Here is a 19,595-nt window from a genome sequence, read left to right as displayed (position 1 = left end):
TCAGTGGTTTTAATATATCCATTTACATATACAGGAGCAGTGCAGCATACAGCTTTCCATAGCGCCTCTGACCTGAAACCATCGCCGCTCCATAGACACCTCATTTAATTTAATACTTCACCGCCACTGCGGAAGCCACAGGATGGGGATGGGAGGGGGGATAATCAAGCCCTCACTCTCTCGCTCTCCGTGAATGTCTGTAGAAATGACATGAAAGTAATTGCTTTTGAAAAGCAAAGCAGAAATGGCACAATTGATTCCACTTAAATGAGAGGAGAAGGGGTGGGGGTGGGGGATGTTCACCCTAAACATGCCACCTTCTTTCCTGCTGCAAGCAAATCACTTCATGGGTCTGTGTGAGGACGAAGGAAAGGTGGGCTTGTCTCTGAACGGCACACAGGGGAAGGAGGCGAGCTCAGACAGGCGGTGCTGCTTTGAGCAGGATACATCCTCTCAGCTAACTCGGACCCAAAGACAGACGCTGCTTCATGAAGCCGTAGGATATCCCCTGTTGTCACAGGCATTTCTGTTGCTGGGGAGCTGGTAGGGAGCCTCACTGCATTGAAAAAAATCCTAGAACTATTCTGCCTCCAAAACCCACTGGAGTTTTGGAAGCCATCCAGCCTGCTGCCTGCCCATCCTTCCACCAAGGGCCCTGTGCCTCCTCTGTGAGCTGCCCAGCGCACACCTCTGTCTCCCCGGTTAGCGGGAGCTGGGACCCGGCCGTGCCGAGGTGCAGCCCTCCCGGCTGCTGTGCCTGCCCCGCGGTCGCAGCCCCCGAGCGCGGGTGCTGTGCTCAGTGGTGACGGGAGGCTCCGCTGCCCCTCTGCAGCCCCGTGCAGAAGGGAAGGGTGTTCTGCGCCTGTCAGCCCTCTCTGCCGCGGACCCGTGCCGCCAGCGCGGTTTGCCTGGCCAAGAGGGTTTGCTCAGGGGTTTGCCGTGTTCTCGCCAGAGTGCTGTCACATGGCAGGGGGCTCCCAGTCCTTGCATGGATTTTAAACACGATGCTGCACCTTGCCCTCTCAGAGAGGGAGACCAAGCACTCCCTAGATGTTTCACTGCTTTGTTATCTCTTTGTTCTTCATCTCCTCTGCATGGCAGCCAATCAGTCTGCGCCCCAGACTCCAGCCACAGCCAGCATCTGGCTTTGCCATTTTCCCAGCTGCCAGGAGCTTCCCTGGCTGTTCATCCAGCCTCTACAAGCGGGCAGAGGCTGTTGAGGACTGCCGTGGAAATGTTGTACCTGGCGTTGTGAGAGGGAGGTGGCACCTCAGTCCAGGAGCCATGGCTTGAGGCTCGCAGGCAGCAGTGCAGAGCTTGTCAGACCCACAGCCTGGCAGCCTTACACAGCAGAGACTGAGGAGGAAGAAAGTGTTTTGGCTGTGCCAGGCTGAATGAGGTGGTACATGAAAAGCCCTCCATGCCCTTTTCTTCTTCTGGTCTCTGGCAAATACAGGAAGACTCAGATATGTTTGTACCAAGGCAAAGCCGAGGATTTGCAGAACGTCTCTAGTACTCGGTTCGGCCCGTGCTCATGCTGTGATGGAAGCTGGCTGTCCTTGCCAGCAGACTGAGAGCGGCACTGGAGTCTGGCAGTCCTCTCTGCCTGACACCAGAGCACGTCCTTTGCTCTTCAGAGCATGCGGTGTTCACTGCTGGATCCTGTATTCAGCACAAAGATGGTCTCTGCTATTGCAGTGTACAGGCACGCGAGCACATGTGCACACGCTCAAATCCACTCAGAATTTAAACATTTTTTTCTTTTGGTGGGCTTTTTGCTGGACAGCTGTAACCTTTTTCACTGTGGGTTTGAATGGGTTACATGCATACAGAATACAGCTTGGAGGAATGCAGGCTACTGTGCTAATAACAATGTCTCCAATACATCTTTAATGTAGACATTAACATCATTTTATGTTAATTACATGCAAATTGATTATTAATGTATTTATTGAATGTTGACATCTGGGTGACAGTCTTCAGTAAATATGTTTTACTAATCAGTTAGCATTTAATTAATATCGAAATTCTCTCTAGGTTTAGTAAGACAGTGAACATTAATTAGGCCCCTCAGTTGCTGCGTATGTTGCAGGACGTCCACGGTGCTGCTGACAGGGCTCAGCCGTGCTCGGCAGCTCTGTGGGGCATGGGCAGGCAGGCGGGCCCAGAGGGCGCTGGGGGCAGCGGCACTGCCAGCAGGACAGACGGACACATGCCTGGAAGGGAGAAGTCTCTAGGAGATGTCACTCTTGGGAGAGCCCCACGCATGCAGTGTAGTGCTGCCTGAGGGCAGGCAAGCTGCCGGCTGGAGCGGAGCTGGTGGTGGCCAGGCAGGTCCCACGTTCGTGTGTGACACCACGGTCGTGGGAGAGCTGGAGCCATGCCTGCTCGGTGCAGTGTCATGGGACCTGCAGTGCTGGCCAGGCCAGCCACGACACTTTGGGACGCTCCTCCCTGCCCAGCATTTGGCCCGTGGGGGTCCTTAAAGACCAGTGAGCCATGTCTGTGCCTGCTCTTGCAGGGGCGAGTCACGGGACAGGGCTGGGCAACAGGTCTGGGCGAGAAGCGCAGGCACTGCGTCCTGGGCCGTTCAGTGCCTGCGGGCTCTCAGGACCTCTGCTCTTCCTGTTTCTAGGACGAGACGTATAACCTATATGGGACCTATTGATAGGGGAGAAGAATGCACTAGATCTCTTCTAGAAATCTGTTCTTTGTATGTTCTGCCTTGTCCCCGCACCTCTGCGGCACAGGCTGCTCTCATCCAGTCTCAGCGAGATGTCTGCGGTGTCTGTCCCCTGAGCATTACCTCGTTAGTGGTACCAGGAAGCTCTGGAGACCCCCTTCCTTTCCCCACCAGGAAGCTCTGGAGAGCCCCTTTCCCCATGAAACAGGGCTGCTTCCAGTCACTCCTGAGCAGTAAAGGCAGCATGCTGTTCTTACCTGCAGCAATCACTTTACTGCATGCAGAACCCTTGGTTATGGCAAGGCATTGCACAGACCCTAGCCAGCAGCGCAGAGGATTTCTTAATGCTGAATTTAAAACACCAAGCAGACCTATTCTTGAGCTATGTGACCAGCGTTTTCTCTTGCCTCTGTGTCATGAGCAGGGCAGGAGCTATGCAGAGCTTTTGCCCCCTGCCCCACGTGTTTGCACCCGCTGGCTGTGGCTCCTCTCGCCCGTCGGAAGAAGGCGAGCAGCATCCCCGAGACATCCATGGCAAAGGCATTGGGGTCAGTGGCCGGGGAGCCGCTCCACCGCAGGACTGCTGCAGCGCTGTTAGCTCTAGCAGATCGATACTTTAGTCTTGTCATGCTAATTGCTCCTTGGTTGACATTCATGATCCTTTCCTGCTCCCTCCCTGTGTAAACTCATTACGGCTGGGATACCAAGAAGTGAAAACGCTTAGCCCTCAAAGTCCATGCCTGTTCAGGCAGGACAAGAGGGGTGGATGACCAAGCTGCAGGGTACGGGAGCTCCCCTTCCCCTTTGCTCCATGGATGGCAGGCGCAGGGGAAACGCCTGAAGGGGTCCTTAATGCAGGGTGGAGGAGCACAGAGCCCCATCATACAGCCAGATCAGGAGCTGGTTATTTAGTTATTAGTTAGAATAACTTTGTTTTTGCTCAGTCGGTCTTTGCTTCCCTCACCCAGACTGTCTGACACCCCCTCCGTGAGCAGAGGAGGCAGGTACCCTGGTGCGGCAAAGTCTCTGCCTTCCCCGAGTTGGACATATCACTGCTGCTGCGGGCGTGCGTGTCAGCTCACACCTACCATATTGGCTTCCTGTCCCCAGAACATCAGGTTTTTGCAGCTAATGTGTGCGGGGGGGTGTCTCCTCCCAACAATCCCCACCCCCAGCAGCATCAGGCCTGTGCTGTTCGGGGTTTTGTTAAGCCGTTTAGTATTAATTGATTTTTTTTTTCCATTTTTTCTTTCTTTCCCTGGGCGGGTCAATAGCTGGATGCTCAAGAGCAGAGGATCTATCAACTGCAGACCAAGCAGAGAGAGAGGCAGGCAGAACTGGAGCAGAAATGCAGCCGGATCCAGCAGCTCAGCCAGGACCTGGAGGCCAGCCACCAGCTGCAGGAGGAAGCTCAGAAGCAGGTAGGAGAAGATGCCAGTCGACTCTAGGTTGGCAGCCCAGGCTGGGAAGGGAACTTTATTTAATGCCTTCACAGCAATAGTGATAATCTACTGTTCTCGTTTACGTGGCAGCGTAAGGGTGGGCTAAGGATGCGAAAGTAGACTCTGTCAACTCCCAGTGAGAAGGGGAAAGTCCAGGGAATCAGGGAGACAGCTACGGCTCTGCTGACTAAATAGGTGCTAGGATTGCACTTGATTTGTAGTGCAGAGATGTCCTGGATGTTGCTACTGCTGCTGACCTCCTTGGAGAGAAGGGAACAGGGTGGCTGGCAGAGACAATGCCTCCCAGGACAGCACTGTCCTAGCTGGTGGTAACTGTGACGTGTAGTGAGCCAGGAGACAAGGCTTGTTCAGATCTGTTCAGCTGTGCTGCTGTGGGTGAAATCCTTGGTTTGCTCCAGGACACGCAGACAATTAGGGTGGGAGTACCCTCATCGCCCTGCGGACCTGACAGGAGGCCTGCTGGGCAGTGCTTGTGCCAGTCCTCTCTCCGCCTGCTCTCCGTGCCCCTGCCCTGCGACAGCTCCTCTTTTCCGATCCCTGTATTTCAGAAGCTGCCAGGAGCCAGACCGTTTGGTCAGGCAGCGTGTTCCTTCTGCATGTGAATCTGGCTTGGGAGAGCGTGCCGCTCCCCTGTCTCCTCAGCCATAGGGCTGTCTGCCTGAAGCCCACCCGGGCACCTGTAGTCGTGAGCGGATTGTGACCACAAGCTGTCATTCAGATCCATATGGCAAACAGAGGTGAAGACAGCTGATCCTGAAAACGTGTGCAGCTACTGCTGCTGCACACTGCAGGATTACTTGCTTAACCTGTGTCTGTCCTCCATGGTACCCACTTCTAATCTCTTTCAGCACCCCATAAGCCAGAAAAATTATGTCTGTTTTAACAAGTTGATAGTTAAATATTCCCAGTGTTCTGGAAGATGAAACCAGTTACTCTTGATATTGGAGTATCAGGTACCAGCATGCTGGATAGCAGGAATGAGCTCAGCACACCTGGTTTGTCTGAGCAGAAGCTCAGAGGGCAGCATTTTAAAATCGGGTCAGGGGGGAGTCCCTTATTATTCAAAGTGGAAACATTTAGTTTCACTTAATTTGGTGTTTATGAATATGTTCATATGAATATGAACATATATGAACAATATATATATTGCATCATATATTAATATGATGCAATGATTATGTTCATTGCATTTGAAGGAAAATAACGAGATATTGTTCTGTTTACTGCCAAGTCATCTACTGGGGGGGGGGGGGGTGAAGAGACAGCACAACACAGTGAGTGGGCTGAACTGCATGTTGTGAGCCTGTTTTCCAATTGTCCGCTAGTGAAGGCTGGGTGCGCGGGAAGTTTGTGTGCTTTTGTCTATGTGCATGAATGGTGGAGCACAAATGAATCTGCAAGTGTGTCAGTGCATGCCTGTGTTTTGTTCTGCGTATGTACTCAGGTGACCATGTATTGATTTGTGCAAGGACAGCATGGCAGGGCAGGAATCACACTTCTGCTGCTTCTTACAGTTACTCTGTCTTAACTCCCTTCCCATCCCATCTCTCCATCCATTGATACTGAGTTCAGTTGAGCCTAGCTGCTTGGTTTTGGTGTGAAAGTGGCAGCTAAAACAGCTCGGCTTTAAATTTTCACTTACAAACCTCCCAATTAAAGTACTGAACATCAAGCCCTGTTACATAAAAATATAACACTATTCTGGGTCAGAACAGTGTTCCACCTAGCTCTGTGTCAGGCAGCAGCTTATGCCCATGTCTGGGAAAGAAAGAGCTCTTTTCCCCTGGGAAAAACAGGGGAAGCTTGTGATATCGCCCCAAGATGCTTGCCCACCTTCTATGGTGAAGGGGCTTCCTAAGCCTAAGCAGGAGTCTGTGTTTAACAGCTCTTGAGGAATTTTCATCCATAACTTGTCAAACTATTTTGGTAACTCGGATATTATCTGGCTTCTGCAATGTCTTGTAGCAGCAAGTTCCACTGCTTAACCACGCGTGGGATGCAGAGACACTTCCTTTTTTTTATTTTGAACCTGTCCCATGACAATTTCTGTTGTTTTATTGGAAGAGACCATGAACAGTCAGTCATTCCTTAGTCACCTTCCCTGGGACACTTCGATTTTATAGACCTCTGTCGTGTTTCCTTTCCATCATCCTTCTTCCAGACAGAAGAGCCCCAATCTCTTTTAGATTTTTTGACCCAGACACAGTTGCTGATAAATCTCCTGCTTTGGGGGCTTCAGGCTCCCACAGCGGGCAGTCCCAGGATGTCTGTAGCAGGCTGCACATACCAGAAGCCCTCTGCAAGGAGTGTCAGGTGTAATTTAGCACTGGGAGCATGAGTTATAGTCCTGCCCTTTAAGGAAAGGCTAGCAGCACAGCCCAGCCTGTCAGCTGAGTCCCCCACCTGATCGTGAGCTCTCCTGGTGAATGAATCAGGATTTGGCATACCATTGTTTAATACAGCTCCCATGCTAATGTCTTTTTGAAATGAAACTGAGAAAGCTGTTAACCTCAGTTAGCCAGCTGTCCTCACCGTGACCTGGGTAAATCATCATAGCAGGAGCTCTGAAGAACACTGCGCTCACTGCTTTGGAAAACAGAACTGGAAGGGAAGGACTGTGCTTTCAGCTCATGCCAGGGAGGCTCCTCTGCACCAGGGCTGTGCAGCAAAAGGACTGGTGTGTTCTCATGCCAGGGACCCTGCCGGAGCTCCAGGCTGGGTGTCAGGTCCTGGAGAGTCCACGGGCACGCTCCCTCCCCTGACAGCCGCCAGAGGAGTCATGGCGTTACACTGCAGGTGGGAGGAAGGCAATGTGTCGTATCTGCAAGAGGAGAGGGTGGATTTCCACAGTGACCCCAGGGACTGGCTCCTTCTGCCACTCAGCCACCGGGCATGTCTCACCATCCAGCCCCTGCTTGTGACCACGTGGTCTTCCACGTTCGTTCCCTTCAGCTGGAGGCTGGACCTTCTCCAGGGCCGTCTCCTTCACCACATCTGAAGGCAGCTGGCCTTGAGCTGCCTGCCTCTGTGGTGGGAAAGGATATAAAGAGGACAATTTGGTGGCTACCACAAGGAGATAGAGATCTACTGGAGCAGGGCGTTTCTCTCCGAAAAGCTGTTTTGACTCTGGGAGCTGTTATCTTTATAAAGGCCTCATTACTTTATCTGTTCTCACAGGGCACTCATAGTTGCTGTCTCTTTGTGTGGCAGTGAGTTCCACCAGACAGGTTTTCTTTTGTTGTTTCTGATCTGGCTGTTTTGTTGTTTTGTTTTTTTTCCTCCTGCATGACTGACGAAAATCACACCACCAGCTGCATGTAAGAAACTCCTGGGAAGAGGAACAAAGCCATCTGTTGTCCATGTCCATGGAGGCACACACAAGAACTAATGGGCATAGCCTGCATCAAGAAAGATTCAGGTTAGGAACAGTTTTCTAACTGGGAGGAGAACAAAGCACATGAACAGACTGCCAGGGGTCTGAGGATTCTGCATCACAGGAGATCTTTAAGGGCAGATAAAGAAAAGACAGGGCACTTGTAGGTTCCCCTGTCTTAGAACTGGAAGATGGGCTATCAACCTCTTGAGGTTCACACCAGCCTTGCTCATTTCCTAAATCTATCCCTGCCTGTACCTTGAAACCCAGCACTGCCTTCTTCAGAGCCCCACCATAGTCTCCTTTAGTGTTCATGTGATATCAACATATCATTTCCGAGGCTGATTCCCCTTTCTAGCAAAGTGACTGCACTTGAGTCTTGGATGTGTGCCCGCGTCCTGCTGTGGTTCACCTGATCTCCACAAGCCTTAGTCCCAGATTTGTGCTTCAGGTGGTGTCACATCTCCAGCAGTGCTGGCTGCGTTCCCATGCTGGGTAGCAGTGTTGGTTTGTGGGAGCATTCTTCCACCTCACCGTTATGCTCCTGCAGGCTTGTTCACAGGAGAGACTTGCTGGGGAGTACACACTAGCGGTTTCCCATGTAAAGTCATCCTCATGTGTCTTCCTCATTAGTGATGTTCCTTCAGCTCTCTTCTCAGGGAAGAGGGTTCTCTGTTCTGAGTGCTGTGGGCTGGAGGTCTCCATATGCACAGAGACTCTCCCCTTCCAGCTCTCTGGAAGGACAAGTAAGTGGACCTGCCTAATCTCTCATACTGGAGCCTTAGCACTCACCTGAACATACTGGGCTGATGACTTGGTGCTCCTTCACATATTCCAGAGGAGCCTGCTGTCCAGAATGCTCCTGGGTAAAGATGGGCTCCACAGAGTGAGCAGAGACCTCAGTGAAGCTGGCTGAGAACTGGTGCCAGGGCCCTGACTGAAGCAGACAAGGATCAGGCAACAGCACTGCAGCAAGGGATAGAACTGTACAGCTGGCAGCCTCGGAGCTGCTCCCTTTAGTAATACATCCGGCAGTCTGCACTGCTTCAGCTGGAACTGGTAGGTGCCTTGTTTGCTAAGCTGCACCCAGGAACTGGCATGTGGAAAGCAAGCTGGATTTTGCCCCTTTTACTACCTACTTATCTGGTCACAGGTTACCCAGTAGCCAGAACATGTGCTTTAACATATGCTGAAAAGAGTAAGCAGAGCCTGGAGGATGTCAGTGGGTGATGAAAGCTCTGATACCACCATCTGTATGATGTGCTGCTGTGCCTCAGGCTTTGGCCCAAGCACTGCAGTTCCACCCTTGGTGGTAAACATAAGAGTAGATGAGGCAGAGATGGGAGCGCAGATTTGCTATCAGAACTTTTGGATTCAATTTCCATTCTCAGTAGAATAACTGTGTGCAGTTCCTTACATGTGCTGCTTTGCAAATGAATTGTGCAGGACATGACTATCAGTCAGAGACCACCTGGAGAGTAAGGTCGGCTTGATGCCATGCAGTCTTGCTGTGCAGTGGCTGGCCCAGGCAACATGGAGGTCAGGGTCTGACTGATGGAAAGGTCTCGCCTCTGCTCCCTGATGGCTGTAGGAATCTACTGCCCTTTGCCTACCTCCTACTGTTTGGGTGCAGTCATGGAACTTCAGTAGCCGGAGAGGAAGAATTGCCTGGATATCAATGGTTGATCTATCTGCTTTCTTCCTAGTAACCAAGGGGGGTGCAGTTCTTAGCAAGATGTGTGTTGCCTACCACAAAGCCTCACGGATGTCTGCTGTGTTAGTACTAAGCAGCACCCATTTGGATTATGGGTCCTCAGTGGGAGGGTGGAATGTGCACAGGCATGTACCATATACTGTATACCAGGACACACAGACACCCCAGCACTGTCAGTAGATAGGGCTAGAAACACACACAGCCACGAGAGCCAGTGGGAACTGCGAGTGAAGGTGAACTGTGTTACTTGTGTAGACACTGGCAAGGAACCCCACCGGGTACCTGGGTCTGAGAGCCAGTTGTACAACACAGATGTTAGAGAGGGAATAAAGAAAAGAATAGAGCATTGACTAAAATGGTCTGCAAGGCTGATTTCTCTCCATGCAGCCTCTGAAGGAGCAGTCTTTGGGACTGTGGAGAATTAGGCAGCCTCCAGGGTGTGAGGCTAATGCAGAGCCACGGCTGTTTGTATAGCTGCAGAGCCTTTAAGAGAGACTTGGGAAAACTAGCTTGGATTCCAATGAATATTTACAATTACACTGCTCCAAAGCTGAATCCAATCACAGCACTGCAGTATGCAGGCTTTGTGCATCAAAAGAAAATGAGAGGAAAGCAGGAAAGATGGAGTTGCCTTTGGAGAGACTTATAAACACAGATCTCTCTGCTTGTGGCAGAACTAAAATGCTTTATTTCTGATAGGAGCCATTTATTCTTCAGGCATTTTGCTTGACAGTAGAAAGTGCCTGGCTGTTTTTTGAAGTGAGAGTCTTCAATAGATGGTCTTTAATTTAGAATGAAAGAAAGGAATGGAAAGTGTTGTAGTCCATAATTTTGATATTGTACGAACAAACTCCAGAAATAGGGGTGCACCAAACTAGAGCAGGGGCCCCTTTCACTCACTGTGTTCTTGGTTACCATGTGGAAGTGGGCTGGGCAGAGCTACCCTTGTTAAAACCATTTTCTAATATATTTGGCTGATTACCATGCTCTGCCACTAAACAGGATGATCTAACAGAGAAAGGAAAGGGAAATGCTGGCTGAACATTCATTGCAGCTCTCAGTATTGGCCTCTTCTTTATTGCAGTGGAAGGTATACAAAAATAATGGTGTAGGGGAATCACTGCATGATATAAAGATGGAGGATTTGTGACTGCTAGATTGCTGCAGAGAGCTGTGTGCAGCAGAATAGGAAGTGTGTGACAAAGCAGAGGCACTGCTTGAAGTGACAACAGGAACAGCACCAAGCAGCTCGCCTCCAGGAGTTGCTCTGGTGGCCTGGCCATATTGCCCATTGAGCAACTCTCCTACATGGTGCCAAGGGAAATCATCTTGGATTCTCTGGCTTGTATTCCTTGTGGTGGTAGTTGGAAGAGCTGTAGGAAAGGGTTTGGCTAAAGGAGCACCCATCTGGATGCTTTAAGACCTACAACGTGTCCCATCAGTTCCATATATTGGGAGCTTTTATGGAACTCTGACACACTGGAGCAGATGTGGAAGAAGGTAGGTGTGAGAAGGGACAAAAGCACAGGGCAGGCTGGGGACAATATGGATCACATAACCAGCCATTATGCTCCTTAGTCTGACACTGCATGCACGGGACATCAGTCACCAGTGTTGCCAAAGCATGGCTGCAGCACTGCATGCTGCCTGCTGCTCTAACTTACAGGGGCTGTGAATAATCTGTGGCCTTGGTGTGGTCCTACAGCACCAAAACACCACTGCTGTTAATTAATTACAAATATTTAAGGTATATCCTTGCATTCCTCCACACAGACATTCCCTAGCACCATGGCAGCATGATAGCAGATGCTTTGAGAGAAGTCAGGTTAGGATTTACACTGCAAGAATGTGCCATTACTCTGACACAGTGTGCACTTACAAGCACACCTGACCTGGGAAAGCGACATCTGAAGGGCTAGCCTCCTCCATCCCCAAGGCCCCAGCAGGCAGCATGTCTCCACCCCTGAACAGAGGGCAGCATGTTGCTGTTTTCAGACTGTGCTAATCCCTTTGTGTGTTTTGAAGATGATGCTGTTTCCTGGTGCATTGCACCTTGTGGCTGCACAGATCCCTTCTGCTGGATGGCAATCTTAAAGGATGCTGATGGGAAATCCCAGGAAGCTGGTCTCTGATCTGAGTCACACTGCTGGTGCAGGGAAGCATTCTGTCACATGCAGGCATGGCACGGGGTGTTCCCTGCAGCTTGGCACATACTGAAGTCGATAGCCCTCAGCAGGAACTTGCATTTAGTATTATACTGTCTAAGAGGCTTAAAATCGACTGTGAAGTTTCAGTATAGCTACAAAAAAACTGTTTTCAGTTTCTCCACTGGTAGCTTGCTCTAGAAGGAGCCGGTGTGATTTGGTGATTGATTCTTGGAATCTGGCTAGTGCATCTGCACTGGGGTATTTGGAATCATGTTGTGCAATACGAAAAAGAGTCATTTATTTCATTCATTTGAAGTTGTCTTCCGGGAACGGCAGCTGCCCAGACGAATTCCACATGAAGATGAGAAATGTGACAGAGAGCCCAGTACTGTGTGCAGCAGGAATAACAGTGCAGTTTTGCACCCACCAGGAAGCCACTGTGATCCATCTTGCTCTCCGCAGCTTATTGTAGGTTCTTATACTAACTCCTGACAGACACCAGTTGCTGTGGCCAAAACCAGCCCTCCAGCTGACAAAAGGACAAGTAGCATGCTTTGCACAAATCTGGTAAACCCACAACCTGCTGGAAAACTACCAAATATTTGCTAGTGTTAGAAGCAGGTTAAAGCTCAAAGCAGCAAATGCTGTTGGAGCAGGGCTTGTCATAACAATCTACAGGAGCCACCAGCCCAGGAGCTGGAGTGGCTGTGAGGGTCTCCTTTTGCCCATGCTGTGTATCTCTTCTTCGAGTTGGCTGGAATGTAAATGAAAGCCTCCTGAGCTCAGTGGGGCTGCAGGGCAGACTCAGAGCAACGAGCATGACGATAAAGACAACTGGAGTCATGGCCGAGCCAACCCTCATCCTGCTGATGGGAGGCAAAGCTCTGCAGTTATCTCAAAACTCCCAACTGAGCAATCCAGGTGTGTGCAGGGGGCCCACACCAGTGGGTGGCTGTACAGCTCTGCCCATGTCTTCCAGCACCCCATCTCCTCACTACTAGCCTCACATGCTGTGTGTGATATGGCTGAGTGCTCTTTGGGACAGGTCCTGTGTCTCCTCTTTCTAAGCCCTACACTGGGCTCTCCTAATTCCATGGTGGGAACTGTGTAGTAAGACTCGCACTGGCTGGGGCAATTGAGCAGGCTCTGCCCGACTCCCTTGTCTGACCACATAGCCCTGATAAAGTAAGAACCATTGCTGGTGTGGAGAGGTATAGGGGAGTGGGGAAAGGGCTGAGTGATCTCTATGAGCTGTAGAACCCAGAGGGGAGGAGTGCTAGCTGTGCTCCTCCAGATGGAGAAAGAGCTGCTCCAACTGCCAGAGCAATCTCTGCAAGGCTGGGAGATCCTGGGCTGTGATTAGTGCACTGTCAGAAGGCAGTGTTTGGGTGGGTGCCTCTCCCACACATACCTTGGCAACCACTTGTAATTCTGTGACAGCAAAAGTTGGATACGATTAGAGATGGCTGTAAACTGGTTTATGTACTCTGGAAAAAAAAAAAAAAAGGTCTCACCAAACATTAATGGTCGAACACTTCCTAGAAAACCGCCCAGATGTTACCCGCTATAACTGGTAATAGTGCATGTGTAAATAGAGCTCTTGCAGCAAACAGCCCTGGGAGCTACTGCAGTTTCTCTGCTGGTGCCTCTTTACACTCCATCCCCCCCTCACTATTGCTTAAGCATCACACCTTGCTCTCTGACCTGCTCCAGAGGACAGAACTCAGAAGCGCACTGGCTGAGACACCCCTCATTCAGTGCAGGTGAGTACCTCACAGCTCCATTGCCTGTGGCAAACCAAGGTGCCTGGGGCCCCTGCATTCCCTCTGGGGAGCAGCAGCAGACCAGCATTGTCTCTCCTGCTTTATGTCCTCTGGAGGCATGCAGCACAATGCAAGGCTGCCTCAGACAGGACCCCACATTCCAAACTCATCGGGCTGAGCAGGAGCCGGTGTTACCACAGATGTGGGTGGGAGCAGCTGACTTCCCAGCTGGGGTCCACAGTGCCTTGCTTCCCCGAGACTCCCCTGGCACGGCCGGGTCCCCTTAGGAGGTCACTGGGCAGCCCCTAATGCCACAGGGAGCCTTGGCACTCTGCAAGCTGCAGCCGGGCACTGGTTCTCTGGGCCTGCACCGCCACTTGCGCTGAGGGTAGAGGTGCTCCCTGACTTGCAGGAGTACAAGTGCTGTCGACCCAGCTCGAGGGCTCCCCATGAGAACAAAGCACAGGTTTTTCACACTGAAGTTGGCCAGCTGACACAACAGCAAACTGCTTGCTAGACATCCTGGCAGTTCATCATAGAGAGGGGCTGGGGCATAGAGACTTCTGCTGCCGCTGCTGCCAGCTCTGCCACTGCTAAGAGTGAGTGTTGTTTAAAAGTGGACTAGTCTATGAAGGCTCACCTGTATCATGACATGGCAGTGCAGAGGTAGGGTTACTAGCCCACCACTGCAAATTTTTAAGCTAGGCTTTTTGGATACAGCTCCTTAAAAAAGGAGAACAGACTGATACTGAGACGGGGCAGGATCAGTCCTTGCAAAGGAGCCTGGAGCAGTGAAGGAAAGAAAACTCTGCTATCAGCTGAAAGTCTGTCTAGCCCACTGTCTCATCTCTGCCACTGTCTCATCTCTGACAGTAGACAAGAACTGCTTTCTTGGTCAGTGTAAAAAGAGGGCACAGATAGCGTGGTGCTGCCCAGAATACTCTGCCAGCCTCCACTGATACGCAGCTCGGAGGCTTCAGAAGCAGAAGTGGGGTCTTGCATTTAATCAGTGTAAGTGGATCTTTTTCTCCCATTAAAATGTTTAATTCCTTTTTGAATGCATATAAACTTTGGGAGCCCACCACATCCTGTGCGAAGCAGTCTGACACAACATATGACATTAAAAAAGAGAACCGTTTTTTGTTTTGTAGTTGTTACCAGCTAATTTATGGGTTGCTGCCGGTTCTTATATTGAAGGGACAATGAGAAATCATACTGCAGACAACCTCTATATGCCAAACTTGATTTTATAATCCTCTTCAGTCATTTCTCTCCCAGGCTAAAGAGACTATCTACTTCTTCCTCACATGGAAAATATTCTTTGTATTTGATCATCCTTGTTGCCCTTCTCTGAAATACTTCCAACTCTTTTTTTTCCTGAGAGAGGCAGACCAGAGCTGCATATGGTAATCACAGTGCAGCTTCCACTATGGATCTATTCAGTGGCATAACTGTGATCTGCTCTCCATTATTTTCCTAATAATTCTTAACAGTCAGTTTGCCTTTTGGGCTGCTCCTGGGCACTGAGCAAACATTTCCATAGAACCATCTCTCCATCTGTATCTGGTTTTATCTAGTACAGCCCCAAGCCCTCACTCCTGAGGAGGGAATAGAGCTACAGCAGCTGAGACTGCAAGTGAAGTCTTGTAAGAAAGAAAGTGCAAATGCCCCAGAACTTTAGCAGGGTTAAGACCACCTGGCTGTGTCTTGTACCTTCAAGATCAGGGACAGCTGCTAAACATCTGAAAAACAAGAAATGATGAGTTAAGATCAGCCTCACAACACTGCAGCCCTGTCCTCTTCCAAGCATGTCTACCCTCCAGTACCAGCCCTGCCTGAGAGGCTGTGTAACACTGTGGGAAGAGCTCAGGGTCCCGCTCTCCGCTGAAGCAAAACTCAGGGTCAGGTCAGGCAGAACCGCTAGAACAGCCCGCATTTGCCCTGCACTTGGACACTGAGCCTCCTTAAACAAAGCACCCGCGCCTGTCGAATGTGGTCACCCTTTCAACCTTATTGCAAGGATTCCTTCTGAGATCCCACCTTCACTTACCATACCAAGCACAAAGGCCATTGTTACACAGGCCACAGGACTGCTGATGGCCCACGTGGCACAGGGACAGGCCCACGCACTTCAGATGACGCAGCCTGCACAGTTCAGCGCTGAAGAGTGGCCGGCTTCATCGCTTGAGTTCTGCTGGGTGGCTCCCACTAACCTTTCACCGTTCAGCACAAGCACATCTAACCAGTGAATGTAGCTGGAGCCCCTGCAGATAAATGGTGACGTTAAGTCACTATCAAAAAACACAAATAATGGCATGTTCTCTTAGTCATTCTTTGCATTTTCTTTCTGTAGATTCACAGAGTGAGCAGGAAGGGATCATGCAGTCTGACCTTCTGTACCTGCAGTCAAGAAAATTTCGCCATGTTACTGCTGAATTCGATAACTTGTTTGACAAAGGCAGCTTCAGAAGGGAGTTCAACTGGACTTGAAGACATCAAGAGATGGCAAATGCACTACTTCCTCCCTTGGCAGTCAATCCCCTTTGCATCACTCCTACTGATTTTTTTTTTTTTTTTATGATTATTGCTGTGCCAGCGGGGCTAATGAAGCTTTATATGCAGCAGCAGTATGGTCTCAACTTTGTTTCTCCTGGTTTTTATGCTTTGTCTTTTCTGTATCTTAGAATACTGCTTTCTTTTTGGCCAGAGACTTAAGGTTAACCATAAGGAAAGGAAGGGCATGAGGATCCTCTCTTTCTGCCTCTATTTCTGCATTCCCATGCCTGCCCACCCACCCTGTGGAGGTTCTCCCTGTGGTCCCCACCACAAGAGTCTTTTTCCACTTACCCAGCTCTCCCTGGTTTCTGTCTCCCCTCAGCCTCCGTGTTTTCCCCTTATCTTTTCCCACCTGCTGTTGCCACTGCTGCTGGTTCGGGAGGAGCCCCCCCAGAGCCAATACTGATGTAGCTGTCCAGGTGCACCATCCATCTCCTAGCGGCTTAGTGGCTGTACCTGCAAGAACCACCAAGGCATCGTGTTCTGTGACCGGACCTGAGCAGCGCTGCTTTTCCTTCACTTGCTCCTTCCTTCTTCTAGCAGGATCTCTGCTTTCTGCTGATTTCTAGCTCATGCTTCCTTATAGAACCATGTGGCAGCTCCTATGCAGCTTATGTACGTCCCTAACCCACAGACACAAGAAACCAAGATGCAGCTTGCAGAGCAGAGGTGGAAATGGTTGCCGTGATGGGAGTAAATACAAGACAGCACAGAGAGGCACTGCCAGCACATGGGCGCTGGGCCGGAGGCAGCCCCGGCAGGCTGGTGCCGACCTTCAGGTTTGCGGGGTCACTCCCGTGCCTGCGTGTTCCTCTTACCCTGGGTGGAGGTGATTAAAACCCAACTAGACACAGCCCTGGGCAGCCTGCTCCAGCTGACCTACCTGGGCAGGCAGGTTGGACTAGACGATCTGAAGCGGCCCCTGCTCTGTGCTTCTGCGGCACTGGGCCTGTGCCCCAGAGAGCAGCAGCCTCTGCCTTCTCTGTGAACCACCCAGGCTTCCTCCGGCACCAGCATCTGTGCCGTTGTGCCAGGGATGAGTCGAGGTACCTGGTGTTTGAGCAATGGGAATGTCAAAGGTTGGCTTCTGTGTGACTGGGCTGGGCTGGGTGGGCCCCCCACATGCACCAGCGATTGCCTCAACAGCCACCCTCCCCACCCCCTGAGATTTCAAGGGAAGAAGTGGAGGGCTGGAGCGACAAAGGAGGCACGGAGGACTTCCATCTCCTCCAGGATTTGGCCTGGGCTCTCAGCCTGTGCTGGAAGCGCAGCAGGGCAGGTTCCTATTTTTGCCACTGTAGCCGTTTCCTCCTGCTCTATTTTTACACATCCATTTCTTTCTTCCTCCCTTCTCTGGAGGGGACCCTCTCCCAAGAGCTGCAATGTTTTTTTAATAAGTATTTTTCAAGTAGCTGGCTGAGACCCTGGAAAGGATAATGAGATCATTTTCATCGTAGAATGCAAAGCCATGCAAGGCTTTCCTGTTTGTTATTTCTCCCCTGTAGACTCTGACCACGCTACCGATAATTTATGTTTGTTGATATTCCTCACCAGCCAAACACACAGAGTGTGCCCTAGACAGTACCCAGATGTCATTAGACCGGAGGTACCAGTTCCCTGCGAACACAGAGAATGGGAAATTTTCACTAGAACTGCAGAGAAATAACCTTTAAGGCTCATTAAAATTCCACGAGCGCATAACCCTGTTCCCGTTCTCCCTTTCATGCAGCCAGCCGGCCGCCGCAGCCGCTCTGCCAACGAGCGGCCGGTCTGGGACCCACCTCCCCCCCTGCCCCCGGGGCTCGGGCCACGCTGCCGCGGGCGGCACCTGCACCCCCCCCGCCGCCCCCGGGCAGCGCCTCCCGGGCAGCGCCGCCTGCCCCCGCGCCCAGCGCCGATGTGACCCCAGGACGAGACCCCGGCGGCGGGCAGGCGGGGAGGGGAGCCCCCCAGGTGCCCGCGGGCGGGCGCCGGGCCCCGCTGCTGCTCGGCGGGCGGAGCGGTGCCCGCGGCGCCCGGGTCCTCCTCGCCCGCTCCGGCTGCCTGGCGGCGGCGGCGACCTTTCGGGGCTGCCTCGGCTCCGCGCCCCGGCCCGAGGAGCCGCCGCCCGCGGGCCGCCGCGGCCCGGCGAGGCGGGGGCGGCGGGAGAACAAAGGTGCCTGGAGCCGCCCGGCAGCACCGCGGCCCCGGCGGCCGCTGGGAGGAGCCGCCGCCGCCGTCGCCGTCCCGAGCGCCGGGGGCGCCGCCGCCATCTCGGCGAGCGCAGCAGCGCGGGCCGAGGGCGACCCCTGCCGGCGGCGGCGCGGAGGGAGGCGGGGCGGGGCCGGGACGTGGCGGGATCTGCCGGCACCGCCCCCCGCCCGGGTCTCCCGGGGCCTGACGAGCCGGCGGGGCCTGCCGGTCCCCTTGGGCGCTTCCAGCCTCCGTTTCCGCTGCCTCCTGGCCCGTCCGGCCTCCCGCTCGCTCCCCGGCGCACCGCGTCCGTTCCAGCATCAAACTCGTCCAGCCTCCCCACTCCGCTCCGGACCCTCGCCTCCCTTTTTGGCCTCCCCCTGCCTCTCGGACCCCTCCTGGCTTTCGGCTAGGCTCCTGGTCTCCTTCTGCCGTGCTTAAGCTGCTCGGGCCCCCCCACTCCTTCCCAGTCTCCCCCATCCCCTTCGGGCCTCTGCCTTTTCAGCCTCATATCCCCTCCAGCTGCCCCTTCCCCTTTGGTATCCCCCTCGTGTGCTTTTTTTTAGTCTGCTGTTTGGCCTCAAACCCTTTTTACGGATTGCTGCTTCCTTTTGCCCCCCACGCCCCCCTTTCATCCTCTGCCCTTTTTAAAGCCTCCCTCTGGCCTTGCCCCCCCCCCCCCCCCCCCTTTTTTGGCCTCCTCCTGCACACTGATGTCCACACTTAAGCCTCCCCTTGCCCACTTCTTTTTGGCTTCGCCACCCTTTCTCAGCCTCACCGATTGTGGCCCACTCTGCCACCCACCCCTTTGGATCCCCTCTTTTTTGACCCCATCTGCTCTCTGGCCCCACTTTCTTTTCAACCTCCCGCTGCCTTCTGGCCACCCTGTACCTACTGGTCTTCTCGCCTCTGGCCTCCTCCTTGCCTCTGGCCTCTTGCTGGTTTTCAGTCTCTACTTTTTTTTTTGCCTCCAATTCTTTTTCAGCTTCCTCCTGCCTTCTGTCCTCCCACTCAGTTCTCAGTGGCCCCTTTCCCCAACATCCTCCTTTTTCCCCACCAGCGTCCCCTCCCTGTTCTGGCATCCGCCCCTTTTATCAGTCTCCTCCTCTTTAATCAGCCTCCCCATCTATTTTAAGCTTGGCCTCCACTTTATTTTTCACCTTCCATGTTCTTTTCGGCCTCCAGCTGTCCCGTCTTCCTCCCACTCTCTTTCAGTCTCCACTCACTCTTTTTCAGCATCTAGCTGTACTCCAGGCTTCCCCACCTTCACTATCCACCTGGCCTCCAGCCTTGGGTGGGGGGCCAAACAGGGGTAGGAGGCCAACAAGAGAGTAGAGGCCAAAAAGGAGTGGGAGGCTGAACAGAGGTGGGAGGCCAAACAAGGGTGGGAGACCAACAGAAAAGTAGAGGCCGAGAAAGTGTGGGATGCCAAAAAGGAGTGGGAGGCCAACAAGAAAATAGAGGCCAAACATGGGTGGGAGACCAACAATAGAGTAGAGGCCAAAAAGGGGTGGGAGGCCAAGCATGGGTGGGAGCCTAACAAGAAAGTAGAGGCTGAAAAGAGGTAGAAGGCCAAAATGGGGTGGCAGGCTGAAAAGGGGTGGGAGGCCAAGGAAAAATTAAAGGCCGGAAATGGGTGGGAGGCCGAAAAGGGGTGGGAGGCCAACAGGAAAGTAGAGGCCGGAAATGGGTGGGAGGCCAAAAAGGGGTGGGAGGCTGAAGAG

The 19,595-nt window shown here is 52.4% G+C and overlaps 1 protein-coding gene across 4 annotated transcripts in view; it reads left to right on the top strand.

The window, feature by feature from the left end:
• Positions 1–15,767, top strand: part of LOC115346149 — a 111,535-nt gene extending 95,768 nt beyond the window's left edge. For 3 of the 4 annotated variants that reach the window (XR_003925032.2, XR_003925031.2, XM_030025866.2), the window contains 3 exons: positions 3,958–4,104; positions 7,458–7,564; positions 15,497–15,767. Coding sequence is in view for 2 of the 4 variants with exons in the window: in XM_030025866.2 (XP_029881726.1) it covers positions 3,958–4,104; positions 7,458–7,564; positions 15,497–15,509 (267 nt within the window). In the remaining 2 variants the exon portion in view is untranslated. The remainder of the gene's footprint in view (positions 1–3,957; positions 4,105–7,457; positions 7,565–15,496) is intronic. The other variant, XM_030025867.2, reaches the window with a different exon arrangement.
• Positions 15,768–19,595: the final 3,828 nt, after the last annotated feature.

This window comes from Aquila chrysaetos, chromosome 9 (assembly GCF_900496995.4).
Source record: "Aquila chrysaetos chrysaetos chromosome 9, bAquChr1.4, whole genome shotgun sequence".
NCBI lineage: Eukaryota > Metazoa > Chordata > Aves > Accipitriformes > Accipitridae > Aquila > Aquila chrysaetos.
This window is presented reverse-complemented; position numbering and strand designations above follow the sequence as displayed.